Here is a 9,645-nt window from a genome sequence, read left to right as displayed (position 1 = left end):
TTTTAAAGCAATGCCTAGAACTATCTGGTCTAATAGTGGGTAGTTTTTGGTGTAAAATGTCAATATTATAGAGCAAATGAAGTACAACAGCTTAGGGGTATCCCCCAGCATTACAAATGGTGCTAATAGCTCGAGAAGATGGAGGTGGGAAGTCTCCACATAGTAGCCAATGCAACATTTGTCTGAGAAGGTCTAATGTTTTGGTAGAGTGAAGCTCTACCTCTTATATTTTTACGCAAGTTAACCAAAATAATATGGATATCAGTTGACTTGTTTTGAAACCGTCTTCGGTTGCGCTCCATCCATATGCCATAAATGGTTGCTAGAAAGGATACCTTAAGAAGTCTAGCCGCCAAATCTTTGCCCTTTGTTGCCCTAATCATCCATTGAAGTTCCTCATTCTATCCTCCCAAAGGATGCCTAATCCCCTGTTGTGCAAGGATATTGCGCCATAAGCTGCCTGTCCACTCACACTAGAAAAGTAAATGTATTCTGTCTTCTATACTGGCCTTACAGAAGTTACACTGAATATCAATTGAGGTCATCCATTGGACGACGATTTCTGCCGTCGGTGTTCAAGTTTCTTAAGGAGTGGTTGAATTTGGTGGTAAAAAAGGAGCCCACGAGAGTGTGTAGAAGAATCTAAAATAATCTCCAAATTGCAAAATTATCTTCTCTATGTCAGTGGAATGGCTTTATAAATAGAGTATGTACTCATTCATGTAATCTTGTGGGGAATGAGATCATAAATCCACATCGTTAGCTCCTCCACCAATACTCCTCCATCAACTACATTTGTAAAACTATTATGTCAAACTAATGAAATTATATTTTCCTTTATCCCATGACCTACATCTGGTTGTTTGCAGATGGAAACAGAGATTACACTCGATACACTCCTATGCACAAATCACGCATATTTGCCTACTTCTGGTCAATCTTGCCTTCAAGTGCCAAATGATGCTCTCGCCCATGAGAATAGTTCTATTGCCAACTCAACCTTATGTAGTGCCGGTGTCATCAGTGGACAAGACCAAATGCAACATATAGACATGAGCGACGATGCCATTACCCAGGTGGAACCACTTCTGCAGGAAATTCAGTCGGATGTTGACCAAAGTCAACCTACTGAAAGGAGTACATTATTGTTAATGGTGAGTCGGGTTAGTAGCAAGAACGTGTAGTCCAGGTGATGGTTCAACTCAATGCGTGACTAATGATGAACAACATCAAAGAGGTGACTAGACCAGAAGTTAGCCATGATATTGTGGGGTTCTGGCAGAACTAAATGTGTAATCGCTCAAAATGAGGCATATCTAAACCAAATCCTCGCTATGTATGCATACAGAATGTGCCTCTTCCATGATACCGGTAGAGCTGGACTGTTGAATCTGCACTGAGACATCTGGGGTGGACTGCTGCAATGCATGAGGAACTTGAGGCCCTTCGTGCCAACCATAGGAAGGAAGGAAATGAATTTCATTGGCTCAAAATGGTGTTGAAGACCAAACTGAACCCAGATGGAACCTTGGATCGTCTTAAAGCACATCTTGTTGCTGAAGGATTTCATCTAGTACCCAGAACACATTTTTCTGAAACATTTCCTCAGGTCGTAAAACCTGGTAGCATCCAAACTATTCTCTCTGTAGCCATGGTCCAGAAGTGGAGCATCCGCCAACTTGATGTGAAGAGTGCCCCTTTTTACATGGATACATTCACAAACCAGCTTTCATAAAGCAATTGCCCGGCTTTCTAGATGGTAACTTTCCTAATCAGGTCTGCCACCTGAAGCACGTTCTTTATGGTTTGAAGCAAGCACCACGTGCTTGGTTTGATATGCTCGGTAATTTCCTATTGAGCATTAGTTTCTTCTGTAGCTTCACTGGTTCTTCGTTATTTATTTGCCACTCTAATAGGGGGACTTTTCTCCTTCTTATTCAAGTGGACGACGTGATTCTAACCGGAGACAAACCTGTATACATAGAGTTGTTTGTTCAACGCATCGGTGAAGAGTTTGCCGTCAAGGATGTCAGGCCACTTAAATATTTCTTGGGCATTGAAGTTCACACATCGCAGGATGGTTTATTCTCGCTCCAATCTAAACATGCCAGTGATATTCTATCTCGTTCTCAAATGACAGGTTGCAAACTGATTTCCATTCCATTGGCAACAAAGGTCAGACCAACTTCTTCAGATAATGATCTCTACCCAGACCCAACACACTACCGAAGCATTGTTGGGGCTCTTCAATATATGACTTTGACTAGCCAGGATCTCTCCGATGTGGTAAAGTATGTGTGCCAATTCATGCATTTGCCGACCGTTAGAGATTATCGTGCTGTCAAGCGTATGCTTCGCCATTTAAGTGGCACTATCGGTCAAGGTATGCGAATTTTGCATCAAAGCTCACTTAACATGTATGCTTACTCGGATGCCGATTGCTCGTCAAGCTTTAAGATGCAATTTGAGCCTCTATATGCTTCCGGGTTCCACTTCGAGGGGGAGTCATAAGAAAGTAATTATGGCTATGAATGTGCATCATGTTTCCCTGATGGTCGAATAAAATCTTCACAGATTTGACAGAATGGAGAAGACTCCGCTCAAGCTACATTGATCAAGCTTGATTAATCATATTCCTCCATTTCTCGTACCTTAGTAATTAATTGAACTGTTTATTTCTTACCAACTTTGTATAAGTGTAACTTCCTCTCTATATTAGTGAGATTCACTCTCTTTCTTCTCACCTTGACAGAAAGACAAATCCTTACTTTTCTTATCACTAATGACATATTGCACTTTAAGTAGGTCCGGAAGAACCAAAGGTGCCCAAAAAACACAATGGACGACCGTGATTCGTGATCACGAGACCTTATAAAGCATTGACCTTAGTTTTCCTCGTAAATTTACAGCTGGGGAATGACTGCCGGTCAAGCTCGACATAATGATGAGAGGTTACATGATCCAGTGGTACCAATTTTTTTATTGGAGTACCATGTCACATGCTGCGATACGTGCAAAGAAAACTCCGAAAGCGTGCATGGGGTCGTTCCCATGTGCTCGTTGTACTGTGTTTGTCATGAATACCAGTGACTAGAACCCGGAAAGATCCATTTCTCTAACTACTGCCAAAAATTCTGTTTACTTTGCATCATTGAAAAAGAGTGAAAGATAAAGGAGCTTGACCTAATGTTAGGAAGGATATGATTGAACCATGTTAGATTGGAGCCCACTCGTGAAGTGGTCACAGCTTCACAAAGCATCTCATTGAGAAGGAAACCCGTCACTATATATATACCTTCTTTTGGATTCATCTGTAGCATAAAGAGAACACTCCCGCCTCGCCACCAGGAGACCTCACGAGTTGCCCACATCTCCAATTGCGAAAACATGCTTATCGACAAAATATCTAATTTCCGATACTATTCAGATTTCGGTTAGTTTCAGTTGCTTCGCTAACTCACATAATGAAGCCCAAACAGCACTCTCTTTCCATCAGGGCCCCCCCTTAGGAACGAGTTAAATTAACATGTACCAAATCATTTCAATCTTGACTAGGTTGAACTGTCAAAGTACAAGTTTCTTCATTTCGCATTTGTGAGTCCGGACTGTTGTTAACACATGAAGATTTTTCTTCATCATTTCGGCCGAGCAGCATTGGCCTTAACTAACCCAAGCGGGCGGGTCGATGTCACATTAATCGGAGTCAGGTACGAGCTCATCCTCTTACTCTTAGCAGACCAAATCAACAGATGCTACATTTACTAGGACATTCTATCAGAGAGAGAGAGAGAGTTTAATGCATTAGATATAGATGAGGCAAGCCAGATTTGCACAAGTCATAAGAATGTATGGTGAAAAAGAGAGAGTTTTGACAGCTAGTCAAAGAGTTTCCCAGAAGATGCTCATCAGATTGCAAAATTAGGTTTCGGACTGAAATGTGAACCAAAATCTTCAAGAAATACGGTCCCCACTCCTAGTATCCGAGGCATATCATTCATTTCATTTTCGAAGCAGTCCTTCTTAGTATAAAAATTACTCGGTATCCTAATTGTCTTTCGTCTTTCATGAGATGAACCAATGCAAACTTCAATTCCAACTGTTCTGTGATCATTCTCTTTCTCTTCTCTTTCTTTGTAGATGGGAGACACCGAAGTGGACCGAAATGACATGTCTAATTCAAGAACCACCGATCGTGCCGAAGAAAGTAGCTGGACTATGTATCTTGGGGATTTTCTGATTGACAATAAGAAGAAGAGTTCCCTAATTTCTTCGGAAAACAACAGCTCCTCTCTGGTCTCCGACGCTACTTCTTCTATCACAAGGGTGTTCGCCGATGCCACTCGGACGATCTCTTGCAAAAGAGTTAGTTTCAAGAAGAAGGAATCGCGGGATTCGATCATCCAGGACGCTTTAGAGGATACAGCTAGTTCTCTAAACTGCCCTAAGGTTAGGTTTGCATGTATACATATTCTGCTCAAGGACGTGCATTTGTGTGAGGTCATTTGAATGGATTAAAACTAAAGTACACCGTCTCATCTAGTCCAATTTCTCAGACGAAACAATGATTTTCCAGATCATGCCTAGGTATGCAATAAACATCCAATATATATTCCTACCGAGGTAGGTACTAAAAATATGTGAAGGTTCATGACTTCTCATTCTGCAGAATCCTCCATGCATGTCTACTGTACTGTCAGAATATTGTTTAAGCCTAAATTGCACAGAACATTTCGGGCTTGCTCTTACAGGCTAAAGAAAGCACCTTAGATCGGGCACATTTGAGAAAGGATCTCGTTCTTATTGCAAGAGATGATGTTCGCGGGGCAATGAAGGAATCCAGTCCTCGCTTGGCGCCGCCATCAACCTATGGTGGTGAAGCTCAAGTACTCTAGGATCAGAAGTTAATGATGGGAATGAGAAAGTCATGAAAGTCTTTGAAAAATATTCTCAGTTTCATCACTCTCATGTACTCTTGCCTATGTATAAACCGACATGATATGTCCCGGTATAGATGTCGCGTCATTTTCTTCTTCTTATGTTGTTTTCGCGGCACTTTTCATTGGAAGAGCAGAGCGAAAACGTGTGGACCTTGAGGAGTATGCATCTGCATCTGTGCAGTGTAGATGCTTATCTAATGTCCGAGGTATATAAAGTTGTTTTGCATGCGTGTGGCAATCATCTCTCCGACGAATTACTATTCCGATAAAAGGATTGAATTTTTTATTCCATGATAGTAGATTTCCGAAAAAGTTGACAAGTGTAAATTTCGGCATAGACACTAGAAGTGCCAAAAGTTGCATTTTCCCGAATTCGAAATACTAATTTGGTTTTCCCCCAAAATTAACAGTTGAATCTTGCAACAAAGAGCAGAAGCCCAACGAGCAGCTAAAATTCATTTCAACGAAGCTTCGGATTTGGTGGACGTCATTGAGAAGGGGGCATTGGGTTTTCTCAGGGAGAGCAGTGCAAAGATTTTAGAGAGAAAAGAACACGGCTAAAACATGAAGCTTCGGATTTTTCTCTAGGCAGTCGCCTGAGAAAACCCAGCATCACCTTCAAGCGATTCTTGCATAACATCAGAGTGCCCCGTCTCCTTTGCGGTAACAAGAGCTTTGAGCGATCCAAACCTCGATCGAATATTGCTGTTGGACTTAGACTTCGATCTTCTGAGTCATTGCCCGTCGCTGCCTGTCACTACTCTTCAGTGCCCACTGTCGCTGCTGCGTTTGAGAAGCACAGCGAATGCTTTGTTTCTCTTTGTTTTCCGGCCGTGTAAGCTTGAAAAGCTTCAATCTCCCTGGTTCAAGCATCGTCATTAAAGTCGATCTTAATCGGAAGAAGCTTTGAGCACTTCCTCCTACCATCGCAACCTTCAATGACGACTTAGATTGTTTTCCGGTAAGGTAGGATTCAAAACCTTTTGACTCGTTTTATCTAGGATTAAGAACAAAACGCAAGCGTTGAACAAAGCTTCACAAATCTGTCTATTTTGAGATGGGCTTTGTGCAACGTAGTTTAGGCACAAACTTGCCACCTCAAAGTCACGTTGGACTCGTTTTTAATATAAAAATGCCATATCAGATTAAACATTTTATTATAAAAGTTATGTAATAATTTTTACCGGAATTGATCTCTGGAAGCACTTAAGTGATCATTTTTTAACGTGAGAGTGTTAGTGAAAACGCGAATTTTAATAATAAACCTCCAAATGACCTTAATGTTGATAATATTGAAGAAAATGGTGGCGATTTTGGACATGAATTAGATTTGAGACTATAGTGAAAATTTGAGATTTTTGTAGACAAAAAATATTTTAGGCAAAATTAGAACTAGATCTAAAGTTGGGAGTTTTTTGGTCGAAAATATTAAAAATTTGGTAAAATTAAGTTGTATCATAAAACATGCAAATAAAATTTTTTAAGGATAAGAAAATTGTCATGTAAGAAATTCAAATAAATGTCAATAAATAACTCAAATGAGAGCCGATAAACCAATTCTATTAAGTTACCAATTTTTATTTATCTTGGTTAGTAACCTCTGATATCTGCAAACTCTTATTGGAGTTTACCAACATAAATTACAATGACTCGCCAACTTTTCTCCATCAATTAGTACAAAAATTTGCTAACTCTAAACCATAAAAGGTTAGTAATTTAATGAAATTAATAACAATAAGTTACCAACAAGATACTTGGAAAAAATTTCATCACAAATTACTATTAGAATAGTTTTTTTTTACAATTATCAATACTTATTGAAATTTATTAGCACACAAAAGATACACTTTTGGGCATAGAATAATAAAACTCTACTACTTTCGTAATATTTTTTTTAAAAAAATAGAAATTTGTAGGATTTACTACATGATGCATCACTTGATTGAGGGAAAAATTATCCAAAAAGTCATAAACCTATTGCACGTTGGCCAATTCAGTCATAAACCTTTCAATTTTGTTAATTGATCCTTAAACCTTTTCACATTTTACAAATTGAATAAATCCGGACAATTTTAACTAAAAATTGCTAGTGTGGACATAAGTAGTGCCGCATAGTACAATCAGCATTGACGTTGATAATTTTTTATTACTTTTTCTTTTTCTTTCTTTTATTCTCTTTTTTTTTTTTACCAAATCCAGCAAGAGTCACCAACTGACTCTCGTCGATCACAAGCGAGAGCCGACCCCTTGTCAGCCATCATTGGCCACTACGCAAGGGCTCACAACCCTTGTCGATCACTAGGCAAGGGTCACCACCCCTCGCTCACAGCTGGGCGAGGGCTTGCCAGCTACCGGTGAGGGCTTTGCAACCCTTACCTGCAGCCAGAGAGTGCTCGCAGGCCCTTGCCCAACAGCCCGAGAGGGTCATTAGGGCCTCGGTTGTTAACAATAAAAAAAATAAGATAAGAATATAAAAAATTCAAAAAAGTTCAAAAAAAATATTAGTAAATATTACCGATGTCAGCGATTGTTGGCCAAAATTGGATGGATGGACTCAATTAACAAAACGTAAAAAAATTTAAGACTCAATTGGCACAATTAAAAGGTTTAGGTTTGAAATTAGCAAAAGTGCAATAGGTTTATGACTTTTTGGACAATTTTCCCTTTAATTGAAAGTAAATATCATATTTTGTCCAATGAAAATGCAAATGAACCATTAAAGTAACTATTAGCAAAATATTTTTTTTCCTTTTGGAGTAAAAAAAAGTATGGGTGGCTTTAGAACGGAGTTTACCATTCTTTTTGGTGAATATCCGCAGAAATTTCTTCTGGTTGGACAAGGAAACGAGAAAAGATCGTGACAAATAATTTTTCCTTAAAAAATATAAATAGGGTTTTAGCTAAAATAAAATAAAATAAAATGGTAAAAAGAATTGCGCATCCGGGGAATCGAACCCCGGTCAGTACCGTGGGAGGGTACTATGATACCACTACACCAGATGCGCTTGTTGGTATGAGTGTCAAACTTTTTTTTAATTGATTTATTAGAGATATGTCAACCTTAATTTTTCTCTACTTTAAGTACGAGTTTTTATTCTGAATTTGAAGGGGACGACTGCTTATATGGCGCTTTTGGCACTCCGTAATTTCCTTAAGAAAAAGAAGAATAAGTTCCTTCACCTAATATAAGACACAATAACATTAATATTGAGTCTTGCTCCTCTCACGGGTTTGTACGAAAACAATAATGAGATTGTCATTAGGCCCTTGCAAAGTCATCTGAGCCTCATTGATGCCACCACCAATTGTAAATTATAGTAGAGGTGAGCGGTTCCAGATTTCATACCTGAACCTTAAACCTATTTATTGGAACAATTTCCTCAATTTTTTGGAACCTGGAACTTACTATGTCACAGGTTTCAAGGTTGGTTCCAAGATATGCGCATGTTCAACCTGTATTATTAATTGAACGATTATATCGAATCATTAATTATAATTACCACCACTTAGTGCTGCAATCCACTGATCATAACTTATGGTTAGATATACGAAGAATATGAAACATTAATAAAGTAAAAGTCTCAGTAATAAAATGAAAACTCAAACTGTTAGTTTCAAATTATATACTCATCATCGGACGCCATGGAATACTGCAAGATCGCACGAAAACATAGACCTAGAAAAACATAAAAACTTATTCCGAATTCCACTTATCTAGAACCTAGAATCTACTTGTCAAAACAAGTTCCCCAAATTTTGAAGCCAAGAACCTATCCTGCATACCTTGAAATTGGACAAGTTCCCACCGGTTCGATTCTTCAGTTCCAAGTTCTATCCCCACCCCTAATTTAAAGACGAAAACCGATTTATAAGGCATCCATGACCGTCGACGAGCTCATTGCACAGCCACTAAGGGGGCGTTTGGCAAGTTGCCAAATAGTGAAAATTTATGTTCTTTTGTTCCCAGAATCAATTTGGGAATAGAAATCCGTTTATTAAAAATTTTATGTCCGGACCCAAATTTGCAAAAAATTGTTACTAGAATCAGTTTTGGAACAAAATCAAGAAGCAAAAAAAAGTAGCTCCTTGATTCTGGAACAATTTTTCCATTTCTGATTCTTCTTAGTTTTCTTCTTCCTTTTTAGTTTGCTCTTCTTCTTCTTCTCGGTCTGCCGCCGGCCAGGGCCGGCGAGACCTCGTCCAGCCATGGCGAGGGTCGACCTCACCCAGATCTAGCGAGGCCGACCTCGCCTTGGCCGGGTAAGGCTCAACCTCGCCAGATCACGGCGAGGTCGACCCTCGCCCGACCATGGCGGGGCCAACCTCGCCGCCGCGACAGGCGAGGCCGGTAGCGAGGGACGCGACAGGCGAGGCCGGTAGCGAGGGCCGCGACGAGGGCCGCAACACCCTGGCCGGCCCTGGCCTATGGCCAGTCGCCGGCGCCGACGACCGGCAATGGCCAAGGAAGGGAAGGAAAAAAAAGAAAAAAAGAGAAAGAAATATTAAAAATTTCAAAAATATTATTAATAAAAAGAAATTTTGTGTAGTTACCACACGCATTTCTGTTCTTTTCTATTCTAATAATAGAAATTTTGGACAGTTACCAAATACTATCAAATGCTTAGAAATCGTTCCCGGACACAGAATCAAAAAGAATCATTTCTGAGCAAAATCAGTTCCCGGGCACAAAATCGTTACCATGCACACG

The 9,645-nt window shown here is 39.7% G+C and overlaps 1 protein-coding gene and 1 non-coding gene across 2 annotated transcripts; one reads left to right on the top strand and one right to left on the bottom strand.

The window, feature by feature from the left end:
• The first annotated feature begins 3,899 nt into the window (after window positions 1-3,899).
• On the top strand, window positions 3,900-5,175 carry LOC130138272 (vascular-related unknown protein 1-like). Its single transcript, XM_056311869.1, has 3 exons — window positions 3,900-4,039; window positions 4,138-4,446; window positions 4,749-5,175. The coding sequence occupies exons 2-3, from the start codon at window positions 4,138-4,140 to the stop codon at window positions 4,890-4,892; spliced, it is 453 nt and encodes a 150-aa protein (XP_056167844.1). The 5' UTR covers window positions 3,900-4,039; the 3' UTR covers window positions 4,893-5,175.
• Window positions 5,176-7,871: 2,696 nt separating this feature from the next.
• Window positions 7,872-7,942, bottom strand: TRNAG-CCC (transfer RNA glycine (anticodon CCC)). Its single transcript has one exon. It is a non-coding gene; the product is annotated as a tRNA-Gly (tRNA).
• Window positions 7,943-9,645: the final 1,703 nt, after the last annotated feature.

The sequence above is a fragment of the Syzygium oleosum genome, unplaced genomic scaffold, assembly GCF_021117445.2.
Source record: "Syzygium oleosum isolate NSW1041296 unplaced genomic scaffold, Sole_v2.1 Sole_v2.05, whole genome shotgun sequence".
Taxonomy (NCBI): domain Eukaryota; kingdom Viridiplantae; phylum Streptophyta; class Magnoliopsida; order Myrtales; family Myrtaceae; genus Syzygium; species Syzygium oleosum.
The sequence above is the reverse complement of the archived record's forward strand: the minus strand, read 5'-3'. Positions and strand labels throughout refer to the sequence as shown.

Bases quoted from the DNA above. Each gene is read 5' to 3' on its own strand.
- LOC130138272 (XM_056311869.1), top strand. From the start codon at position 4,138: ATGGGAGACACCGAAGTGGACCGAAATGACATGTCTAATTCAAGAACC. The intron at 4,447-4,748 runs GTTAGGTTTGCA...TTGCTCTTACAG, and splicing joins GTTCTCTAAACTGCCCTAAG to GCTAAAGAAAGCACCTTAGA.